The 25262-nt window shown below is 43.1% G+C and overlaps 1 protein-coding gene across 5 annotated transcripts in view; it reads left to right on the forward strand.

Moving 5' to 3' along the window:
• gpsm1b (G protein signaling modulator 1b) overlaps positions 1-25262 on the forward strand; it is a 279264-nt gene that overhangs the window by 173081 nt on the left and 80921 nt on the right. For all 5 annotated transcript variants that reach the window (XM_072240285.1, XM_072240286.1, XM_072240289.1 and 2 more), the window contains 2 exons: positions 8725-8833; positions 21614-21740. In XM_072240285.1, coding sequence (XP_072096386.1) covers positions 8725-8833; positions 21614-21740 — 236 coding nt within the window. The remainder of the gene's footprint in view (positions 1-8724; positions 8834-21613; positions 21741-25262) is intronic.

Genomic DNA, 25262 nt, shown 5'->3' on the forward strand with positions numbered 1-25262 from the left:
TTAAAGGTGACCTCCCGTGCCGTACTGTTCCTGACGATCACCACTAGCCTGTGTGCCTGTACCACCGAGGGCTTCTGCAACTCGGGTCTCACCAGCACCCCAGCAGGGAATCTCGACTGCCCCTCGCGATCTTCACTAGAAGGGCTTCATCCTCAAGCACTCCCAGGAATCTAGGGATCCCCATTGCTCTCGCTGTTTCACCCGGCCGTACCACCCTGGGCTTCGACTGGGTACACCACACAGTGCCTCGTTCACACGCCGCGTCCAGCCCAGGGTGACCCCACGCTTCCACAAAAGCAGCTCGGAACACTGGGTGCACTGACACTGTCTCCGAAAAGTCTTCACCCACCTTCTCCTTGCAGGCTCCCAGGAGTCTCCGCACAATAGGGGTGTTGGTCCCCACCACAATTGACACACACCCAGTCTCACCGGGGTCTGGGCAAACCAGTACCAGGGCTTCATGAGCCTCAGACACCCCCACGTCAGCTTCCAGGAACTCCAATTTCACAGACAAATAGCCATCATACAGGTAATCACCATCACTAATATCCCAAATTTCCAGTGCACTGCAAGGTGTCGGGGGTAAATGCGCCAGATACTGATCGTAGAACGACCAGTATAGTAATGTGACCTGCAACACAGTGTCGAGTATGGCTTTCGTATCTATCCCCTCGATCCGTATCGACACGCTGGATCGGGGCCCCACCAATCCTTCTGGGATAGGATCTCTTCCCTTCGATGGTCCCGCGGCACATTGTTGGGAATGTATTTTCCCAGAGGCTCCAGTCCATTCCCTCACTGAGTCTCTTCTAAGTTTCCCAACCCCCCCCCCCCCGGGACACCTGGGGGCTCTCCCTCTGAGGGGCTCCCTGCCATTCGCATTCCCGCCTGAAGTGCCCCTCTTCCCCACAGTTATAGCACACGCCTCACCTCGCAGGACTCCAGCCTCCGCCTGGCCTCAGTGCCTTCCGTCCCTTCAGGGTGGGGCCTTCTCCGCTAGTCCCCTCCCACGGAGGGACCCCACCTGCTGCGACCTTTTGTGTCTCCTGTGTGGAGCTGGCCCCGGTCATTTCACCACAAGGAGCTGCTACTGAGGACTGTACCTTGTTAACGGAGCCTTCTTCTGCTTCCAGTTCCTCTTCCGTGACCTCTCTGAGCAACTGAACAAAAGACCTGGGGGGGATGGGGGGAGGATGCACTCTCCAGGACTGCCGGAGGTTCGTAGCGATTGCATCATGTCGCTGCGCGCCCCTGATGACCTGGTTGATCCTTATCCGATCCACCTCATTCCCCAAAATGACCCCCCGGCGCCTCAAGCAATTTAGCCTACGCTGTAGTCAGAGAAGATACTCAGAAAGCTTTTCCCCTTTCTCCTGACGCAGATTCTGAATCCCCCCCTAAAAGCTCCACCAGGCTTCCCGTCAGCCCAAACACCTCCTCTAGGGCAACTAGACACTCCTTCCAAGAAGCCAGGGGCTGGTTAACTCTCACCCCTTTTACCACCTCAGCTGCCGCCCCTCTCAAACTGTCCCCCCAGTCTTTACCGCTTCTCCTCCTCAGAGCACTGCCACTCACCTAGCAACTGAGAGGTATGTTCTACCCAGGACTCGTAATCCTCTTCCCCGTCAGGGATGGGGGTCCTCAATGAGAAAATTCTTAACTTCTGTCACAGACCCACTGCCCTGTTCACCAAAGAGTTAATGGCTGAGGCCAACTCAGAGTCCTCCCTCTTCCGTGGGGAATGAGAACTAATTACATTCTCCAGATCTGACCACTCTCTTCCTTCATCCCTCAAAAACGATTGGACCCGCTCTCTCGAATCTCCGCTCCTAGCTTCGGGCAACTCCTCTGGTGTCTCTTCAAACCCTTCCTCTGTGACAGCGTGCACGTCCCATGGCCCCACCTCACCGAGGTCACCGATAGACGGCGGCAGTCCCAATTCCTTGACGTCAGCACCCATCTGTATCAGCACAAAGGCTGAGTCCCCCGTTTTACCAATCTTTCTGCTTACAATCACAACCTTACCGATAGCGCTGACCGTATTCAAACATCAAATTAACACATCGTCCAGGGTAGGTATATCCACCCCACTTAATACGCAGGCATGATTAACTGGGACATCCTCGATCTCACACCAAAGTTCAATTTTATCCGCGTCCATCTCTTCTAATTTAACCTGGGCAACTTACCCCATATCCGACAGAATTCAAATCCGCGGGATGAGCCCCCACAATGTAACAGCCTTTGCTCCAACTGACTCCCGTTGCCTAGGGTGAATAGCCGTCGACCCCGCCAAACAGTGCAAATGCTTTGGTGCGGATACTGTGTGAGGCGCCCAGTGATCAGCCACGACACAAATATCAAACGATATACCAAGTGCGAGTAAAGAATTATACTTTATAGCAAATTTTTGGTGAGGGGGTAGTAGCAACAACTAAAAGAAAAGGCGCCACATAAGTAATTTATCAGTCTTGTGCACATAAAATTTTAATACATTGGAGCTTACGCCTCCGATTCCATCCACAATGTCCTTCCGAGACTCCGGCCACCGTCCGAACCCCTGAGGTCCAGTATCTGCCGCCCTGGAACCGCTGTCCGTTCCCCACACGTCCGTCCTCTCTGCACGCCTCTCGAAAAAGCCCCCGCTCCTCAACTCAGCACACGTATATAAAATAACATAACATGACCTCCATTGGCTAGCAAATAAATACAATATCCATTATCACATAGTATAACCCAATCATTGCTGTTACAGAGAACCCCTTGCTCAGCAGTTAACAGTACGAGAAGCCATTTTGGTAATAAGCAAATAACAGTTAACAGTCCAGCTAATACTGAGAACCCTACAGAAGAATAGCATCTGCACTCAGTTTGGACCTTTCTATGGTGAAGTTTGACCTCTCAAAGTAAACCCAAGCATGTATTCTTCATTCCTGTAACTTGTCTTTGAGTTTTCTGACTAGGAGTTTGGTTATTCAGAGTTGCTTGCTAGCCTTTTCAAGTAACCTTCATCCATTTCTTAATTACTTTTCCTCCTTTGGACAGTCTAGCTTACAGTTCTGTATGTTTTTACACAATCGAATAAATTGTGGTACAGGTAGCTGTCTGACCATGTCAACGGAAAACTAGATTCAGAGATGTAGTGTAGGTCGTTTAATACTCTGAACATTATACCTGGTCCCGTATCATCTAGCATTCGGTTTGTAAGCAAATCATCGTGATCTCAATTGAATGATAATTCAGGTAAGAAATGTAGACCATAAGACAAAGGAGCAGAAGTCGGCCATTTGGCCCATCGAGTCTGCTCTGCCATTTTATCATGAGCTGATCCATTCTCCCATTTAGTCCCACCCCCCCGCCTTCTCACCATGACCTTTGATGCCCTGGCTACTCAGATACCTATCAATCTCTGCCTTAAGTACACCCAATGACTTGGCCTCCACTGTTGCCCGTGGCAACAAATTCCATAGATTCACCACCCTCTGACTAAAAAAATTTCTTTACATTTCTGTTCTGAATGGGCGCCCTTCAATCCTTAAGTCATGCGCTCTCGCGCCAGACTCCCCCATCATGGGAAACAACTCTGCCACATCTGCTCTGTCCATGCCTTTCAACATTCGAAATGTTTCTATGAGGTCTCCCCTCATTATTCTAAACTCCAAGGAATACAGTCCAAGAGCAGACAAACGTTCCTCATATGTTAACCCTCTCATTCCCGAATGTAGTCTGTTACTGTCAACTGTTTTAGTGGGATTGAGATTGAGGAAAAGTAGAAGCTTTTTACAGTTTTTTAAAAGTCTTTATACATTGTTTTTGATAAGCACTCTAAAATATTGAACATTGTTGCATTTCATATCGCACAAAGATGTCTAAAGACATCAGCTTGTTGTACAGCGGTCTCTGATCAGCCTGTCTGTAAATAAAGCTCTTCTGCGAGAGTGAACCTAATACCTGGAGCTCAGTCTCACAGCAAAGACGTGCACCCTGAAAATATATCAACCTTAAAATGTTTGGATGTATGGTCAAGCCTCAAAACAGTGATGGCCAAAAATAGATGCTGGTGGTTGGCATTTTGCAGGAATGGAGACCTTATGGGGCAGTAAAGTAGTTTTCTTTAATGGAATGGCACGTACATATCACTGGGATAAAACTTTCAATAGTAATTATTAATGAAAGCCTTTCTGACTTTTTATCATCATTGAATGAGAAAATTTCACTCCTCAGCACATTCTGTTTCAAGTAAATTTTCTGCCCACACTCAAGTTTTCCCTCGAGTGATATCGTCAGACTGTTCCAGCCAGCTTTGGCAAGGATAATTGATTCACCTGTCTTAATCCTGCAGAACTAGGTGCACACACTTTGAATAAATATAAAGTGGTGATAAGCATTGGGAAGAAAATCACTTTAAGAATTCACACTGCCACTTCTTGTTGCCAGGAGGGCTCCATGATTAATAACGTTGACAAAGAAAATACTACTTATCAGTAATCTTTCTGCAAACTATTGTGGAACATAATTTTCTAGCTGATACAGTGACCGTGATTCAAACGGATGGGTCTTTACATCAAGATTTTGCTGGCATTCTTGGAGGAAGATATTACCTTGCAACCTAGATGCACCTTTTGTGATTTCAGTTTCACTAGGGAGAATAAAGGTTTCAAATGTACATTTAATGTCAGAGAATGTATACAATATACATCCTGAATTTGGCCCATTGATTCTGTTCCGCCATTCAATCATGGGCTGATCCAATTCTTCCAGACATCCCCCCTCCCCTGCCTTCACCCCCTACCCTTTGTTGCCCTGGCTACTCAATAACCTATCTATCTCTGCCTTAAATGCACGCAACGACTTGGTCTCCACAGCCGCTCGTGGCAACAAATTCCACAGATTTACCACCCTCCGACTAAAGTAATTTCTCCGCATCTCTGTTCTAAATGGACGTCATTCAATCCTGAAGTTGTGCCCACTTGTCCTAGAATCCCCTACCATGGGAAATAACTTTGCCATATTTAATCTGTTCAGGCCTTTTAATATATGGAATGTTTCTATGAGATTCCCCCCCCCCCCCCATTCTCCAAAACTCCAGGGAATACAGCCCAAGAGCTGCCAGATGTTCCTTATACAGTAACCCTTTCATTCCTGGAATCATTCTCGTGAATCTTCTCTGAACCCTCTTTAATATCAGTATATCCTTTCTAAACCAAGGAGCCCAGAACTGCACACAATACTCTGAGTGTGGTCTCATGAGTGCCTTATAGAGCCTTAACATCACATCCCTGCTGTTATTTTTCGTACCTCTAGAAATGAATGCCAACATTGCATTCACCTTCTTCACCACCAACTCAGCCTGGAGGCTAACCTTTAGGGTGTCTTGCATAAGGACTCCCAAATCCCTTTGCATCTCTGCATTTTGAATTCTCTCCCCATCTAAATAATAGTCTGCCTTTTTATTTCTTCCACCGAAGTGCATGACCATATACTTTCCAACATTGTATTTCATTTGCTACTTCTTTGCCCATTCCCCTAAACTATCTCTCTGCAGGCTCTCTGTTTCTTCAACACTACCCACTCCTCCACCTATCTTTGTATCATCGGCAAATTTAACCACAAATCCATTAATCTCATAGTCCAAATCAATGACATACTTAAAAAGCAGTGGTCCCAACACCAACCCCTGTGGAACTCCACTGGTAACCAGCAGCCAGCCAGAACAGGATCCCTTTATTCCCACTCTCTGTTTTCTGCCGATAAACCAATGCTCCACCCATGCCAGTAACTCCCCTGTAATTCCACGGGCTCCTATCTTGCGAAGCAGCCTCATGTGTGGCACCTTGTCAAAGGCCTTCTGAAAATCCAACTACATAATTTCAGTGCATCTCCTTTGTCTACCCTGCTAGTAATTTCCTCAAAAAAAAATTGCAGTAGGTTAGTCAGGCAGGATTTTCCTTCCTTTCCTGTCATGTGCCTCCAGGTATTCCGTAATCTCATCCCTAACAAACTATTCCAACAACTTCCCAACCACTGATGTCAGGCTAACAGGTCTATAGTTTCCTTTCTCCCATCCTTCTTAAATAGTGGATTAACATTTGCAATTTTCTAGTCATCCGGTATAATGCCAGAGTCTATCGATTCTTGATAGATCATTGTTAATGGCTTTGCAATCTCTCTAGCAACTTCCTTCAGAACCCGAGGGTGCATTCCTTCAGATCCAGGAGATTTATCCACCCTCAGACCATTAAGCTTCCTGAGCACCTTCTCACTCGTAATTTCTACTGCACATACTTCACTTCCCTGACACTCTTGAATGTTTGGTATACTGCAGATGTCTTCCACTGTGAAGACTGATGCAGAATACGCATTCAGTTCCTCTGCCATCTCTGCGTCTCTCATTATAATATCTCCAGCGTGATTTTCTATTGGTCCTATATCTACCCTCAACTCTCTTTTACCCTTTATATACTTAAAAAAGCTTTTAGTATCTTCTTTGATATTAGTCGCCAACTTCCTTTCATAATCCATTTTTTCCTTCCTAATGACCTTCTCAGTTTCTTTCTGCAAGTTTTTGAAAGCTTCCCAATCCTCTGTCTTCCCACTAGCTTTGGCTTCCTTGTATGCCCTCTTTTTTGCTTTTACTTTGGCTCTGACTTCACTTGTCAGCCATGGTAGTATCCTTCTTCCCTTTGAAAATTTCTTTTTATTTGGAATATATCTGTCTTGCACTTCCCTCATTTTTCACAGAAACTCCAGCCATTGCTGCTCTGCTGTCCTTCCTGCACATGTCCCTTTCCAGTCAACCTTGGCCAGTTCCCCTCTCATGCCATTGTCATTTCCTTTATTCAACTGAAATACCAACACATTGGAATTTAGTTTCTCCTTCTCAAATTTCAAAGTGAACTTCTTCATATTGTGATCACTGTTCCCTAAGGGTTCCTAACCTTGAGCTCTCTTATCTCTCTTATCCAGATCATTACACAACACCCAATCCAGCACAGCCAATCCCCTTGTGGGCTTAACAACAAGCTGTTCTAAAAAGCCATCCCTTAGACATTCTACAAATTCTCTCTCTTGAGGTCCAGTATTGTCCTGGTTTTCCCAATCCACTTTCATGTTAAAATCCCCAACGATTATCATGACATTGCCCTTCTGACAGGCCTTTTCTATCTCCTGCTGTAATTTGTAATCCACATCCCATTTTTTCTTTGCAACCATCCACGAAAACAGAGGAGTGCCCCCAAAGAAGGAGTAAAAGTTAAATGTTAGAACCCCAAAGTCTTCCCCAGCTCTCCCCCTTCCTGCACGTAAGCAATAGCAAACAACGATTCCCCCCTCCCTCCACCGGCAAATAAAGCATCGGCACCCACCACTGAGCACTCAAACGTACAGCAAGCAACAGCAAAGACACAGACTTGCAGTCCTCCAAAGACTGCTCATTCATCTGGTATACGACATACCACAGGCTCTCTCTCTCCTTCCCCACGCCAATAAGGGAGAAAGAGGTGTCTCCGTTTCACAGCAAGAGGGGTGACATAACAAACAACTTGCTGGTTTAAAGTCCGTTGCACCGCTTTTTCCAAGCTCTGTGCCCAAAGATCTCGGGTCTCTGGGCACACAGCCTTAGATCTTACATTTCCCGTGACACACTGATCTCCTGCCCGGACACTGACCTCCGATCCCTCCGTCTCCAGAACCTCGAAATCTCAAACCACCAAATGCAAACGAAGCTATTAGGCTGCACCCTTGGCATGCCAAATAACGGCCAGTCATGGAGCCCCGAGAGTGGGTCCCATCCCTGCAAAGAACCGTAGTCAGCATGTAACACCTGGCCAGGGTCTTCAAAAGAATGCTGAAAGGGAAAAATAGAGATATTAAGGATAGAAATACAGCTGTTTTCGAAGATGCAAGCAAAGGGAGTCGCCGTTAGGCGCCATTGTCTCCTCCTAAGCTGCTCGTCTAATAGTTAGTGATCTGAAAAAACAATTGTTCTTGAGCCTTCTTGACACAACAAAAAAGTGGTGGCATTGTTGTCAAAGCAATGTTAACTTAGGAAAAAAAAAGTGATAGTGGGCTGTGTAGGCTATGACTGTTGTTTATCGGTGAGCCTCAAGTAGTCTCTTCCTGTACGATTGTCCTCAAATCATATAACTGAAGAAAGTGATACAGATTTTTTCTTTGTCACCCCTACCTTCCACCTCCTCCTTGCACAGTAAATCGGACAAAGCTGTAGGATACCGATTCTGCCATAGCTCAAAAAACTCTAAACAAACGCTGTTACTAGGCTTGACTTTCCCGAAGCTCACACACAATATTCTGTGCAACATTTGATGTATTCTTTCATTTTTAACTCTGTCAGATTTTTCTTATGCTCAAGGCCAAACATTAAGGCGAAGCTTATCATGTGAATCTGGTCTGTAATAAAACATATCAGGGAGCAGTGGGCCCTATGTTCTTATTTATCTTCGCATATTTACCAGTGGTATAATTTTCTCTGTGCAGAAACGGATAGAAACCACTTAAAAAGCTTTGCAATGGCAAGTTATACTAGGAGAGGAACTCTAAAGCCAAATTTTTAATATTTCATTATCGTATAGTAAAACTGAGAGATCAGAAATATTGTCTATTGCATTTGTGATTGATGAGAGAAATATTCTAATCTCATCCAAAATTGCACAATAGGTTACAAGAAAATGGGCTATCAGATGTTCCTTTTGCCTTTTTGAACAGAGTCGGAGAAGGCAGAGCGTGCTGGAGTCTAGGAAATGCCTATGTATCCCTTGGGAGCCATGAGCAAGGACTACATTTTGCAACAAGACACCTAGAAATCTCCAGAGAGGTAAGAAACTGTCAGACCCACATTATAAAATCTTACAGAATTGGAGGCTTCCCTTGGGTCCATTTTCCTGCACCTGATTCTTTGTAAGATCTATCTGATTTAGTCCTCCACTACATCTATTTTCTCAAGTCTTATTAGCATTCCCTTGAAGTGCTTAACCGTTTGAAGTGTGCTGTGTCCACCATCCCTTCAGGTTGTATAATACAGATTGCAGTAATGCATTTTAGAAAAGCTCTGATCATTTCCCCCTGTTCATTTGTTATTTACCTCAAATATTCACTCAGAATAACTGGACATCCGGCTATTGCATACATTTGTTCACTATTTAATGCCTCTGCCTCTGCCTCTCTCTTGTACTGAGACATTATTAGCACTGTAACCTGATCAGAACTCCACGGGTCGGGCAGCATCTATGGAAATGAATAGACTGTCGACGTTTCAGGCTGAGGCCCTTCTTCAGGGCTGAGGAGGAAGAGGAGAATGTCCCAGAGTATAAAGGTGGGGGTAGGGGAAGGTCAGCTGGAAAGTGAGAGGTGAAGCCAGATGGTTGAGGAAGGTCAAGGGCTGGAGAAGAAGGAATCTGATAAGAGAGGAGAGTGGACCATAGAGAAAAGGGCAGGAGGAGGAGACGGAATGGGGGAGGGGAGTAATAGACAGGTGAGAGGAGGTAAAATGGTCAGAGTGAGGAATAGAGGAAGGTGGAGGTTCAGGTAGAATTTATTTACCAGAAAGTGGAATCCATACTCATGTCTTCAGGTTGGAGCTTACCCAGATGGAATATAAGGTGTTGCTCCTCCACCCTGAGGGTGGTCTCATCTTGGCACAAGAGGAAGCCATGGAACGACACGTCGGAACAAGAATGGGGATGCAATTAAAATGTCTGGCCACAGTAAAGACCTCTTTTGGCGGATGGAGTAGAGGTGCTCGATGAAGCAGTCCCCCAATTTACGACGGGTCTCACCAATGTAGGAGAGGCCACATTGGGAGCACTGGACACAATAGACAACCCCTGCAGATATTCAGATGAAGTGCTGCCTCACCTGGAAGGACTGCCTTGGGCCCAGAAGGGAGGTGGTATATGGGCAGGTGCAACACTTAGGCTATTTGCAGGGATAAGCGCCGGGAGCGAGATTAGTGGGGAGGGATGAATGGACAAAGGAGTTGTGGAGGGAGCAATCCCTGCAGAAAGCAGAGGGGGGAGGTAAAGATACATACGTTTAGTGGTAGGAAATTCAAAAGGCATGTTAGTTTTTTTTTCCAACAAATGACACCTCTGATAAAGCAAAGTTCCCTAAATTACTGAACCACAATGTTCTGCCAAGTGTAGCACACTGAACTGGGGTTTTCTTTTCCTCTTGTGATGGAAAGGCTTCAAGCAGATGAACACTAAAGGTTTAGTTCATTGCAATGTGCAAATAGATTAAATTGACATGTCACAAGCAACTTCGCTATTGGACACACACCAATATGCTTAAAGTCAGCACCACTCTGTGACAGATGCCAAAGCACCTGTCATTCACCTGGCCCTGACACATCTTCCATCAGAATGCTGTTTTTGGACTTCAGTTCGGCATTCAACGGATCTTGGTGAACAAACTCCTATCCCTTGATCTAAATACATCACTGTGCCACTGGGTGTTGGACTTCATAACCAACAGAACTTGGATTGTCAGGATACAAACCGCTCCAGCTACAAGTCATCCTCAGTACCCAGGGCTGTGTGCTGAGCCCATTGCTGAACTCTCTGCTCACACATGTCTGCACGGCCAAATTCCCGAGTACTCGCATTGACTAGTTCACGATGACTTGACGGTGTGGGGCTGATCAACAACAACAATGAGACCGCCTACAGAGAGGAGGTGGAAAAGTTCAGGGCCTGGTGCCAGGCAAATAACTTCTTCCTCATTGTCAACAAGACAGAGGAGGTGGTTACTGACCTTAGGAGAAGTCGCATCAGTGGCACAGCAGTGGAAACTGTGAGCAATTTCGAACACGTGGACATGCACATCTCGCCCAACCTTTCGTGGTCCCAAAACACATTATGCTCAATCAGGAAAGCTCACTCATGCCTCTACTTTCTGAGGAGACTATGCACATCTATACTCACGTCATTCTACAGATGTGCAGAGGAGAGCATCCTAACAAGGTGCAACACTGTACAGTATGAAAACTGCACTGTGGCACTCAGGAGCCTCTTACAACAGGTAGTTAAAACTCCCCAGCACATCACCGGCACCGGCCTACCAGCCATCAAGAATATATTTACAGAAAGGTGTCAGAAAAAGGACCAGCAACATCAGGGAGGAGGCAATGTCGCATCCATGCCAGAATCACCAGACTTAAAATCAGCAACTTTCACCAAGTAATAAGGATGATCAACATCGTCGCCCACTAACCCACCCCTCCACATTCACATCCCCAACCACCATTACTTTATCATTTCCTGTCAGTCACCTTATGTAGAAACACTCCTGTGCTGAGTGTCACTTTATGGACATACAATCAATCTTTGTATATTGATAAGCTGTCTTACGTATTTATTGTGTTTTTAAAAAAATATTATTGTGTCTTTATCTTATTGTGTTAATTTGTGCTGCATCAGATCTGGAGTAACAACTATTTCATTCTCCTTTACGCCTGTGTATTGGAAATGACATTAAACAATCGTGAATCTTAAACTTCTTTTGCATTGTGCAATTCAAATCAGCTGCATGCTGACCAGAATAAAATAAATGATTTTAGACTAAGATGGTAAAGCAGTGAGGTATATCTAAAGTTCTGAATATTGTGTATGAGAAACAAAAATAATGGATGAATAGCAAAAGACCTGTCCAATTTGGTTAGCAGATAGTATGTGGATTTGATCAGAACACATTTAAAGTATCCTGAAATAACCTCAGGGCAGCTTCAGTACTTTCATGAATCTGCGACTGGTGTTAAGCAAGACTGTATTATTGCCCCAAAGGTTTTTCCACAGCTCCAACAAGCCGCCAGCTGTATGCAGATGGTAACCTGACCATTGTTGCTTCCACTTAACACCAAGGTCACTCCAGTTATAAAACATAAAACATAGAAACATAGAAAATAGGTGCAGGAGTAGGCCATTTGGCCCTTCGAGCCTGCACCGCCATTCAGTATAATCATGGCTGATCATGCAACTCAGAACCCTGCACCAGCCTTCCCTCCATACCCCCGATCCCTTTAGCCACAAGGGCCATATCTGACTCCCTCTTAAATATAGCCAATGAACTGGCCTTAACTGTTTCCTGTGGCAGAGAATTCCACAGATTCACCATTCTCTGTGTGAAGAAGTTTTTTCCTCATCTCGGTCCTAGAAGGCTTCCCCTTTATCCTCAAACTGTGACCCCTCGTCCTGGACTTCCCCAACATCAGGAACAATCTTCCTGCATCTAGCCTGTCCAATCCCTTTAGGATTTTATACGTTTCAATAAAATCCCCCCTCAATCTCCTAAATTCCAGAATTCAATTGTGGAAGTCAAGCTGCATTAATGCTGCGTGCACACCTATGGACACTGAGTTTCAAGTCACCTTTGGCTCGTTTACCAAAGTAGGGTGTATAAAGGAGGGACCCGACACCCAGCAGATACAAAACAGATGTCCTGTACCAACCTGCCCCATTGTACAGCACTGTCTTCTGACAACGATGGCCCACAATGAGACCCTGCGAAATATTGACCACTCCTCATATTTCGAGAGCCAGCATTCAGTAAAGACAGATGTCAATATTATCATTCTTCCATGTGCTATCGCAGTTTCTCGGTCTCAATGGGGGCAAGTGTGCTTGAAGGTCCAGACTTCAAACTCAATACAATGCTTATGGTTTACCAAACAGCACTGGTCAGGTTCTGAGTCATGGAGTATACACAGGTACCTCAGCGCAAAAGAGGGACCACTACTGCACAGAATCTTCCAATCTACTGGCAGGACAAGCAAACCAAAGTTGGCATTCTCTCCAAGGCCAATATCCCAAGCATTATTGCTCACAGTCTGCGCTGTTGGACAGAACGTTAATGTGTTAATTGTCCATGTCCTTCCCATGCCCAATGACAGATGGCTGAATGAAACACTTCATTCCAAGCCCTCTTGTAGTAAGAGGTTACCAGGTAGACAAAGAAGAAGACTGGAGGGTGTTCAAAAAGCCTTTTAGAAAGAGTGCAGCATCTTCACTGATGCCTGGGAATACCTGGTCCCACATTGCATTCAGGTTGGCGTGGAGAGCCAGAAGTGCTTAAAGTGAGAGTACAGTGTAGCCCTGTGCAGACAGCAGATGGAGCGTGGTCGTGTTGAAAAATGTAAGCAGCATTTGTTCTCCAGGTAATCAGCATTTCATATGTTTAAATTAGTAACTCAAAATTCGAATCCTGTGGGTTGTATAATTGTTCTGCTATTAGCGGTAACGCTTTAATTAGTCACGGTAATTACATCTAAATTGCATATGCAGAATTGGGCTAATTAGAAACTGACTAAGCTGTTGAAGAGATGAGTCCTTCTATGAAATACTGAAGGCCTAATTGTTATAAGCCATAACTAGGCCTCCGTATCTGTGGAGCTTACTTTAGCTGTGTGCTGCAGGTTAATTGCAATTGTGACTTTACCTGTCAAAACAAAAAGTCCTCCTTCAAAAGTTTACAATTCTGGTAGACAAGGTTCTGGGGAGCCTCAGTTGCAAATGACAGAGCTCACTTTATCAGAAATTGGGCAGTATGTATTCTGTTCTCAATCAACTTCTTCAGCAGTCATACATTCTGATTAGATCACCGTTGTGCTATAAACTGTTAATGGTTAACATAATTATATTACAAAGCAAACTATACTTGTATTCATCTAATACTGATTTATACAGTACATGAACAGCTTTTAGTTTCTGTTGTATCGTTGTGCCCTCCAAAACAATGTTAAAAATCATACTGATTTCATCAAAGGTACCTGCATATGGCATCGGTGCATTTTTACAGTATACACGTTCCTAAATCTAAAGGTAGTTTATGGGTGAGAAATGTTGAATTTGTTTACTGCTAACTGAAAGAGTTTATCATGAAGTCCGTCCAACTCTTCTAACTTCAGAACAGTTTCCAAAGTTATACTTGGCCAAAAATGGTGCTTCACTTGAAGGAGAATGGTGCAGCTTGGTTGCTTAAGGTAATATTTTTTGATCAACAAGTAAAAAGTGTGGGTTCTTCGGATGTCAGTGTGTCCTTGAAATATCCTGCAGCAAAGCATCATTACCTGTAATTGTGCAGATCATTCTGTTGCAAGTTCTCCGTTTCATTTATGGTATTAATTTAAAACCAAATTAACATTATTTACACAGCATCTGTAATAAAACCTTACCAAATGTATAGATATTTGATAATACGGTTATTGGAATTAGGTTTGAAAAACCTAAATAATTTCTGAATCCATTGTGTGTTAAACCATCACTGTAGTGTCAATGAAGTGCTGGCTTTCATGGGAAATCTGTAGCATCAGAAGACAGCTCTATGTGTTTCATAGTCTGGTGTACTCTCTCTTGCTTGAGATTTCATGAGAACTGCTATGTAATTTTTTTCAAGAATGCTTTGAATTATTTGAGAGGTTTGATGAGGATCTGGATGAATACAAGTGCATTCAGTCTGGTTAAACTCAAGTTGTTTTAGCTAATGTAAGAATTAGTGGGCATTAGCCTTGAGAAACGGGCAGAGCATTTAGAACAGTGGTCCCCCACTTCCGGGCCGCGGACCGATACATTGCCATGAAGGGTGCAGCGGTGCAGCGGTAGTCGGGACGTACCCAGCACATCTTTAAGAAAAAAGCCAAAATAAACAAGCTAATTAATTAAGTGCCACTCGGCACGTAAATGTCGGCCCAGATCAGAGGCGATTGCTGATTACGTCGCCTCTGATCTGGGCCGACATTTACGTGCCGGGCGGCACCCTAATTAATTAGCTTGTTCATCTCGGTTTTTTTCTTAAAGATGTGCTGGGTGCTTTCCGACTACCGCTGCACCCCTGCATTCTTCGCGGCAATGTACCGGTCTGCGGCACGGAGTTTGGGGACCACTGATTTAAAATACACTCAGTGGTCACTCTATTAAGTTCACCTTTTCACCTGCTTGTTAATGCAAATATCTAATCAGCCGAACATGTGGCTGCAACTCCATATAAGCATGCAGACAGTGTCAAGAGGTTCATTTGTTGTTCAGGGGTTAGTGTTTTTCTGTGGTGGCAAGTATGGTTTTTAAATAAATGTGAGAAACTCTTGATTTTGTAAAGTAGTTCAGTGGCTCACTTTTAGACGTTCTTATTCATTTATTTAGCGATGCAGCGTGGTAGTGGGCCCTACGAGCCCGCACCATCCAATTACACTCGTGACCAATTAACCTACGAACCCGTACATCTTTGAAAAGTGGGAGGAAACCGGAGCACCCAGAGGAAACCCGTGCAGTCATGTGGAGAAAGTTCGAACTCCTTTATGACAGTGGCTATGCTACCGTCTCATCCTTATTGACTGATGAGGGCCTGTTTTTGAGTGGAGTCAGCAAGTTCACATTAACTTGTAGCTTGTTCTGCTCTAGTTTTGCTAAATAAATGTCTTGGTCATGGTGGTGTTAAAGATGCATGTTAATGAGAGAAAAGCATTATTCTGATTAAATAATTGCTGGTAAATAAGTAATATTGTGTTTGTATCACTGTTATATTAATGGGAGAGGGCTGATAGATTCTGAGCCTTTCTGGTAAAGTCATCTGTATTGCCCACTCTTAGTTAAAAGTGAAGGTGTTGAAACTAAAATTTAAATCGTGTCATTTGTCGTCGTGATCTTCCACAAGAAGGCTCACGCAGTAAAATATCAGCCTCTCATTTCCCTTGTGTATTCTCTCTCCAGCCCTTTTGTCAACTCTAACATTTCCCGACTTTGTACTGCCAAAGAACAAAGAAAAACTAAAGCAAAACAAGTCATTATTAAGTAATGAGATTTGGTTATGACTGTATTACACAGCTTGAGTGCAATCCCAAGGGAACAGTGAACTGCAAGGAGCATTTGGCTGTATACTTAGACCTGATGAATCCACTTCAAAAAAATGTTATGCTATAAAATATTTAATTCTAAGCATTTGTTGTGTACAGAAGTACTCTTCTTAATCTTTTATTTGATTAAATCAATGCCTCAGTGCAATATATTTGTAATTTTACCGTTAGGCCACATTTATGAATTTGATGAAATATACAAGTTTGAAGACCATTTGCCTTGCCTCTGCACAGTTCTTGGTTACATTATGTTGGGACATAATCTGCCAAGCAGAGAAAATGATTGAGTTAGCAAATAAGTACTTAAATTTTCATTAAAGAAGGAAGGAACTACTGCTGGAGACTCAGCAATGGAGGCGTGGTTGAAATACTGGATGGGCTAAGAATCGGAGAAGGCTAGCTGTACTTAAAGTGGATAAGACACCTGGATCCTAGCCTACTTGTTGAGAGGAGAGCATTTCAGAGCCCCTGACTATAATCTTCAAAACATCTATCTTTATAAAGATTAGTTGAGAATTAGAAGCTGATTGGTCCTTCCAGCCTGGTCCAGGACTTTGCCAAGATGATAGCTAATCATCTATCTCAGTTCCATTTTCCTGCATGTTCCCCATGTACCCTGATTCCCCGAGATGCTACCTGAGGGTGAGCACTGAGGATTCCCTGTTCATAAATAGAATAGTGCTCAACACAATGAATGCAAACCAATCAGTATAGCTTGTGATAAAGACAGGAGATTCTACACTTTATGGAAATCCTGAGTAACACGCAAAATGCTCAATGAATTTTGTGTTTCTATTCCTCATCTTTGGAGGGGAAAAATCAGATGATGTTTTGGGCTGAGACCACTCATCAGGCCTTTACTACCTTACTTTCCATTTTCTATTTATGATTTATCATTTAAATTTTTAATATTTACTATCGATTTGTACTCCAGGGAGCGGGAAGCGCAGAATCAAATATCACTGTGATGATTGTACGTTCTAGTATCAATTGTTTGGTGACAATAAAGTATAAATATAGCATGTTTGCTGGGGAAAGAAACATAAGGACACAATTAATAGACATTTAAACATGGGTGCACTGAGTGGAGGGAAAAACAGTAAAAACAGGAAACAGTTAAAACCGGAAAAAGACATTGTTTAAACACAATTTGCCTTTATTTTAAATGAAATAACAGAACAGGTTGATGTGGAGTTTATGAACTTTCAAAAGGCACTTGATAAAGTATGACGTAATTGGCTTTTTATCAAAACTGAAATCCATGGAATGAAAGAGGCTGCATGGAGATGGATAGGAAAATGTCAAAGCGCTAGGAAACAGGAGTAGTGAAAGATTGGAGCAAAATTCATCCCAGATGAAGGGTCTTGGCGTGAAAGGTCAATTATCCATTTCTCTCCACAGAAGCTGCCTCACTGGCCAAGCTCCTTGGCAGTTCAGTTTTTTGCTCCGGTTCCAGCATCTGCAGTCTCTTGTGTCTGCAGCAGTGAAATTTTGTTTTCGAGTCTCCATGTGCTCTGGAGTTCACTGCAAGTCTGCCGTAGGACCTCTGCCTTTAACGTATATTAAGGACAGGATATACTTCCCAAATTTTCAGATGACACAAAGCTTTTTTAAGTTTAGTAAATTGCGGAGGAGCTAGTACTAGACTACAAGAAGATAAGAGATTTGGTTACACGTGTGGCAAATGTAATTTGATGAGGAAAAAGAGTTTTCCATTTAGGTTGGAAGAAAGAAGCAGAATTATCTGGAGGATATAATTTTCAAAGCAAAAGTAGAATAAACACAGCTGGGGAGATGTGTACAAAGTTCATTGAAAGTGGCAAGGCAGATGGTGAAAGCAGTTTTAGAAAAGGTTTGGGATAATGGCCTTTGTAAATGTCATGTTCAGCATATATAAATCATTGCGTCAGCCGTATCTGAAGTATTGTACTCATCTCTGAGCATCTCACCTCAGTAAAAAAGACCTTAACAAAGGTGCAAAAGGAATTTACTGGAATTATTCCAGGGAAGAAGGGTTGAGGTTGTTGCTTTGGAACAGGAAGTTGACTGGTTATCCAATTAGAAAATGTACATTTTTATTCAAAAAGCAGTTAGAGTTGGAATGTACTGTCTGGTGTCGTAGGGGCGTTCAACAGTGCTTGATGACCTTGTTCAGGCTGACTGTGATACCCTTGCCATTTGCCTGTGTCCTTCTACTCTTTTCCTACCCAAGTACTTGTCAAAATACCTTTTTAAAAATATGCAGACATGGTCAGGAAGTTCAGTTGTTGTTCAGACCAAATATCATAATAGGAAAGAAATGTGATCTAAATGACTTTGACTGTGGAATAATTGTTGGTGCCAGATGGGGTGGTTTGAGTATCTCAGAAACTGCTGATCTCTTGGGATTTTCACACACAGCAGTCTCTAGAGTTTACAAAGAATGGTGCAAAAATTAAAAAAAAAAACATCCAGTGTGCGGCAGTTCTGTGGGCGAAAATGCCTTGTTAATGAGAGAGATCGGAGGAGCAACACACACAAATTGCTGGTGAACGCAGCAGGCCAAGCAGCATCTCTAGGAAGAGGTACAGTCGACGTTTCGGGCCGAGACCCTTTGTCAGGACTAACTGAAAGAGATCAGAGGAGGATGGCCAGACTGCTTCAAGCTGACAGAGAAGTGACAGTAACTCAACTATCCACATGTTACAACAGTGATTTGCAAAACAGCTGCTCTGAATGCACAGCATGTCACACCTTGAAGTGGATGGATTACAGCAACAGCAGCAAGCCATACCGTGTTCCAAGAGATACCTAATAAAGTGGCCATTGATTGTATTGTATGTGTCATTGTATAGCCAAAGACAGGTGCGGGATAGAACTTGAAGCAGACTGGAAAAAGGATGGTCATAGGCAACTCAGTAGGCTAAAAGTACTGTTTCATTGCTGTGTGACTGTGATTCTATAAGAGTAGTTCAAAGGAAGATCACATTCAGGCAGAGAAACAAGATGGGCTGTGGAGGGGTGGTGGTTGTGGTTGAGCTTCTGTGCAATGGAGAACTAAAGGGCCCTCAATTCATCTTGGCTTGTGGTGGAGGAATAGAGAATTGGTTGCCCTTGGTGAAAATGAGCTGACTGTCACTTGGGAAGTGGAAAATGTGGTGGAAGGAGTCAGCCCATATGGATGTGTGAGGTCAAAACAGGAAGAGGTGCATTCTGTAGGACAGCAACAAGTTGGAAGAATTGGTCCAACCACAACAGTCTTGGAGAGGAGGGAGAAGTGGGGTTCCTTTCTGAGGTTTGTGGCTCTGGAGTGAAGATCTTGTCAGGAAATTAGATCACTAATATGTTTATTGTTGGGATCATGGTCCAATGGAAGATATGATGTGGTGTGTGAGATCTTTGGTCTCTGTAAGTTAGGGTCCAGTTTGTCACACTGCAGTAGCAGTTTGTTGATGATTGTGTTGTTGATCGTAGTGGAGTGCTGCAAGTTCAGTGTTGGGGGGTTAGTTAGACTGTGTAAGGGGAGTGGAGGTATTAAGACAAGTCAGAATTGTGTCACTGGTTAGCACTGAATAAATACAGAGAGGGTAAGCAAGTGCAGTTGGATCAGGAGTTATGGAGATTGAAGTAATGGTCCACATTCTGAGATCAAATAAAATAGCACAGAGGCAAAGGCAGCAGAAGACTCAATGTTACAGACTGTTGTTTGTCTTTTCCTCCTTACTCTAAGTCATGTCATGAAACCTCAAACTTTCAACTGATTTCCATCACTCCTTTATGGAGGTGAGGCCTGTATCTTTAGCCGCCTCAAAGAAAAGCTGTGTAATTTTTCTCCTGGAACCTTTCTCAAAACAGGCAATCCCACTCATTACGGCTGTTCAGCATAATGCAAATTTGCCCTTAGAGAATTCATAAATTAGTACCCATAAAATTAAGACATTGAATAAACAGACATAAAAATACCAAATAACAGAGTTTATGTGGAAAAAAATAAACATGATTTCTTTTTCAACTCTCATTTCTTGATACCTGCTCAGATGACGTGACTTCAAGTTGTGGAAAATCATGATACAGACTTGTTTTCTGGGAATGAACACCCCCTTCCCCAATAGTAGTCATAGTCATACTTTATTGATCCCGGGGGAAATTGGTTTTCATTAGTTGCACCATAAATAATAAATAGTAATAAAGCCATAAATAGTTAAATAGTAATATGTAAATTATGCCAGGAAATAAGTCCAGGACCAGCCTATTGGCTCAGGGTGTCTGACCCTCCAAGGGAGGAGTTGTAAAGTGTGATGGCCACAGGCAGGAATGACTTCCTGTGTCGCTCTGTGTTGCATCTCGGTGGAATGAGTCTCTGGCTGAATGTACTCCTGTGCCCAACCAGTACATTATGTAGTGGATGGGAGACATTGTCCATGATGGCATGCAACTTGGACAGCATCCTCTTTTCAGACACCACCATCAGAGAGTCCAGTTCCATCCCCACAACATCACTGGCCTTACGAATGAGTTTGTTGATTCTGTTGGTGTCTGCTACCCTCAGCCTGCTGCCCCAGCATACAGCAGAAAACATGATCGCACTGGCCACCACAGACTCGTAGAACAAGATATTATAACCTGTATTTGTCTTAGTTCCTTTGTAATAGCAACTACCTCATTCATGATATTTTTTCCTGCTGCTTAGTATCAAATTTTGTTTGATAATAGTGCTGTCCAGCATCATAGGATGCTTTTATAATTGTATAAATTTTAAGCTATTATTTCTAAGAATCAAGAGCTGTTTGGATACTACAGAATTGAGAAGTGTTGGAAGTTAAGTAGGAAAGTTGGAAATTGGCAATATTTATTATTCTTCTATATATTGGAAGGAAATGTTACATTATTGTGGTAAGGAGTCTCAAAATGTAAATGTCCAGGAAATCTAATTATTCTAAAACAAGGTCGTTTCTTTGGTTCAAAACAGCAAAAGAAGACAATAAGTAAAAACATGGGCAAAATTGCCATGGGAAAAGGAAACCACAATGATTATATCTTGCAGTTGTAAGTGCTCATCTGAGTATAATTTCTGACTTTTGCTAATCGGTGTTCTTTCATACTTCTCTGTCACTGCTTGAATGAGCATTATGTAAATCCAAACCTTTCCATTTACTATTACTCTTCAGCAGGTTCAGGGTTAATTTTTTTAAAACCAACAGGATTTTGCGTTCAGGTACCCAAGTAATGTTCAAAAGCAAACAACTTCCCAGAAGCCGAATCTGATGCCAATAACAGCAGCTGGTTTTAAACGCAGTAGTTTAAGGATTTGTGCGAGTCTTTAAATGTTCCATTCTACACAGTATGATATCAACATTTAAATGTTCCTTTTGCATATGAATATATTTCATTAGCAGGACCAGTTTTTGCTTTGGGCTAAGTATAATGTGAAAGAATCAAAGGCTCGCCCGCTATGCCGCAATATGGATTGATGGGCCATTAAACAACAATAAACAGGAGGTGGTCTGGAATGCGCAAAGATAACTCAATTAAACATCAATGTACAGTGCAGCTTCTGAATTTTGACTGTTTTTTTTGTTGCATCAATTGCATCAGACCGGGCACAAATTTCCTGTTTTCTTTTGCTTTCAACTCGTGAACTCCTGCCCCACCTCGTACTTGCCACCTCCAGACGGGGCCCCCCCATCCCAAAATCCTTAAACTACATGGCAACATAAGCTCGGAGGTAATCTCCTGTGTAGTGAGAGTTTTCAGCCTTGGGATGTCTTCTTGCAGATCGGCGATCGAAGTGGTGAACTTACAGCCAGTTTGAATGTGGCACAACTGCAGTCGGTGCTCGGCATGAGCTCAGCTCAACAGAGTAGGCAGTCGACTCCTTACCACACCGATTATGAAGCACAAGGTAGGTGGATCCTTTTTTTTCCCCTAAAAAATCAAATATAATGTGAAGGATAAACTCATTTTCTTACAAGTCATGTAACTGGTGGAAAGCAGAATAGATTTACAGTGTGTAATGATAACATTCTGTAACTTAATTGCATCCCACACAACATAATTATTGGTGGTCTTAAGTTGTCTTCAAGATCTTTCGCTGTTGGTAAAATTTTTTTGATTGCCCGAGTTGTGTTCTGTTGACATAAGCTGTTGGTTTTGTGGGTGTGTCTCTGGAATTTGTATGTTTCTTTCCACATTTTTAATCCATTTCCTTCTGTAATGTATTAGTACAAATTTTGGAAAATCAGTAAATAAGTAATAAGCTGAATCCAGGCTGGGTCAGCTGGTGATCACAAAGCAGTCTGTTTCCCTCTGTAATTAAGTGTGAGTTGCATTTATGTTCTATTTTGGTTTTTAAATGTGAATTAATTTCTTGTCTTTTTACTGGTATTTAAAGTCATAGTTAAAACATTCCAACGTGCATCTTCCATACTGAAGTTGTAGCAGTGTTGTTGGTCTTCCCGTATTTAGTTGTCAGTTTACAGGGCAGCACTCAGCAGCATTGATTATCCAGTAAACATAATGAAGACTATGTTATGCAGCAAGTAAGCTCATATTTTAACCCTTAAATGAAATCTAAGAGCTATTTTTACCACAAGTTGCATTTGAATCTTTATCTCACCTTTCCCGGAATACAAATAAATGTGGGTTGCTCCTCAGCTGCATTTAAGAAGACACTAAATGAGTTAAATGTGAAATGTCAAAGGACATTTAAAATATAAACCAAGCAATCTGAAAGCACACACAGAGCCAGGCAGCGTTTGTGAAAGAGGTGCATTTATTGCAGAATGATCAGATGAATGTGTTGAAAAAGAAATTTAAGTGGGTCTCGTGTGGATTATAAACCCAAGAATAGAGCATTTAGGCCAATTGGTCTCCCCAGTGCTAAAGATTCAATGTAAACATTGCAGTTGAGCTCCCAGTCTAGGAGCATGCACCAGCTTTGTGCCTCTTTGGAATGAGGAGGTAAAGTCTGAGACTCCGCACAAATGTTTTGGTTGACATGACTGATGCTTGAATTACAGGAAATAAAACTGCACAGAGGAACATTCATCCCTTTGAGTCAGTGCCTGCTCTTTGCAGAGAACACCACACAATCCCTTGCACTTTCACCACAACGTTGCAATTTTTAAGAAAGCTTTAAAATATTTATGCCGTTCCTTTTTAATAACCACAACTAAATCTGCATTTAACACACTTTTAAGCAGTGCATTCAAGATCCTAACTACTTGCTATTTGTTCTTAAAAAGGTTTACACCCTCCAGTCTTTTGTAATAATTTTCAATCCTTTGTGATAATCTTCAATCCCTGTCCTGTGGTCCTTTAGTTCCTGCACCATCAGAACTGTTTCTCGTTAATGGTAGCATAGTGGTTAGCACAATGCTTTGCAGTACAGGAAGCCCAGGTTCAATTCCCGCTACCGCCTGTAAGGAGTTTGTACGCTGTCCCCGTGACCATGTGCTCCAGTTCCCTCCCACAGTCCAGAGAAGTACGGGCTGGTAGGTTAATTGGTGAATATAAATTGTCCCGTGATTAGGGTAGGATTAAATTGGGGGTTGCTGGGTAGCACGATTCGAAGGACCTATTGAGTGATGTGTCTCAATAAGTATTCACCCAAAGGGAACCTGTTGAGGTTTTATACCATACCTCCTCTCAATCTTATTGATTATATTGCAAGCATTTCATCCATCACTGAACATGCTGTTGTGAGCATTCCACAATGGGCTTCTGCTAAAATAGTTTAAATTTCACACTCAGGAACTAAACGGGAGGGAGAGGATTTTTCAGGTCATGTAGAGTGTCCGGTTTAATAACTGTGCCTGGGAATTGGGTAGAACAAATTTGAGTCATGTACCTGCAGCTAAATAGGAAACAATTTAGTTTCTGAGTGGAAGGATAATAGGATCAAGTTGTTCCGCAGGCACTTGGGCACTTGCCCCATTTCTATACTGGTTTGATGGTATATCCTGGTCTGCCGCTAGAGGTGGATCTGAAGGATGTTAACAGGGCTGAACATCTTGAGTTATCAGGAGAGACTGGATAGGCTGGGGCCGTTTTCCCTGGAGCATTGGAGGCTGAAAGGTGACCTTATGCTAAAAAAAAAAAACAAGAAGGGGGCAGATACAGTACTGTGCAAAAGTCTTAGGCGCATAGTATATAGCTAGGGTGCCTGTGACTTTTGCACAGTGCTGTATTTGTCAATGTGGAGCAGAGAGCATTTTGTATATCTGGTAAGAGCAATGGATGTTGGGAATAGCAAGAGAGTGGTGTGGGACAGGTGGCAGAGAAGGAGTGCCAGGAGCGGGTAGGTGGTGCGGGTACAGACACACCCAGCCCTGAGACAGCAGGCAAGGTCATTTGATTCCAAACAATTAGTTTATTATTCATTGCAGAATGTCTCCCTGGTGCTTCCTACTCCCTCCCTTCTCCCTTCCCCTTTTCCCAACCATGATTCCCCTCACCCTGCCCCCTTCCCACTCTCAGTCTACAATAGAGACCCATATCAGAATCAGGCTTATCATTGTTGACATATGTCATGAAATTTGTTAGTTTTGCAGCAGCAGCAGCAGTATAGTGCAATACATAAAATTACTACAGTACTGTGCAAAGGACTTGGGTACCCTAGCTATATAAATGTGCTTAAGGCTTTTGCAAAGTACTGTAAGTGAAAGATCAGTCTTTTACCCAGGGTAGGGGAGTCTAAAGCTCGAGGGCATAAAAGTTAAAGGTGAGAGAGGGAAGAATTTGAGGGACAACCTTCTCACACGGGGAGGGGAGAAGGTGGATGATGGTTGCCAGAGGAAGTGGTAGGGGCAGGTAGAAATGCAATTTTTAAAGGTCATTTAGACCGGTATGTGGATATGAAAGGTTAGAGGGATATGGGGCAAACACAGGCAATTGGGACTAACTCAGGTAGGCATCTTGAGTCAGAATGGGCAAGTTGTGCTGAAGGCCCTAACACTGATAAAAGTGCAAGGGTGTTTCTCTCAGCTGTCCTTTTAAATATTAATGACTCAGCCAACATGACTGTAAAATGAGCAGTCTTGCTGTGGTTCCATTGCTGTTTTGTGGCAGCTTGCTCATGCATCCTATCACAAACAAGAAAAAATCTGTAGATGCAGGAAATCCAAAGCAACACACACAAGATGCTGGAGGAACTCAGCAGGCCAGGCAGCATCTATGGAAAAGAGTACAGTTGCCGTTTCAGGCCGAGACCCTTTGGCCTGATTGCGGAAGGGTATCAGCCCAAAACAGCGACTGTATTCTTTTCCGTAGATGCTGCCTGGCCTGCTGAGTTCCTCCAGCGTTTTGTGTGTCATGCATCCTCTAATTTTCATTTCCTGTGGAGTCCTGAGCTCCTGAATACTCTGCAGCAAACTTAGTCGAATAGACTGAGGGAAGGGATGGAACAGGGCAAGTTAAGTTTTCT

The sequence above is a fragment of the Mobula birostris genome, chromosome 22 (genome assembly GCF_030028105.1).
Source record: "Mobula birostris isolate sMobBir1 chromosome 22, sMobBir1.hap1, whole genome shotgun sequence".
NCBI lineage: Eukaryota > Metazoa > Chordata > Chondrichthyes > Myliobatiformes > Myliobatidae > Mobula > Mobula birostris.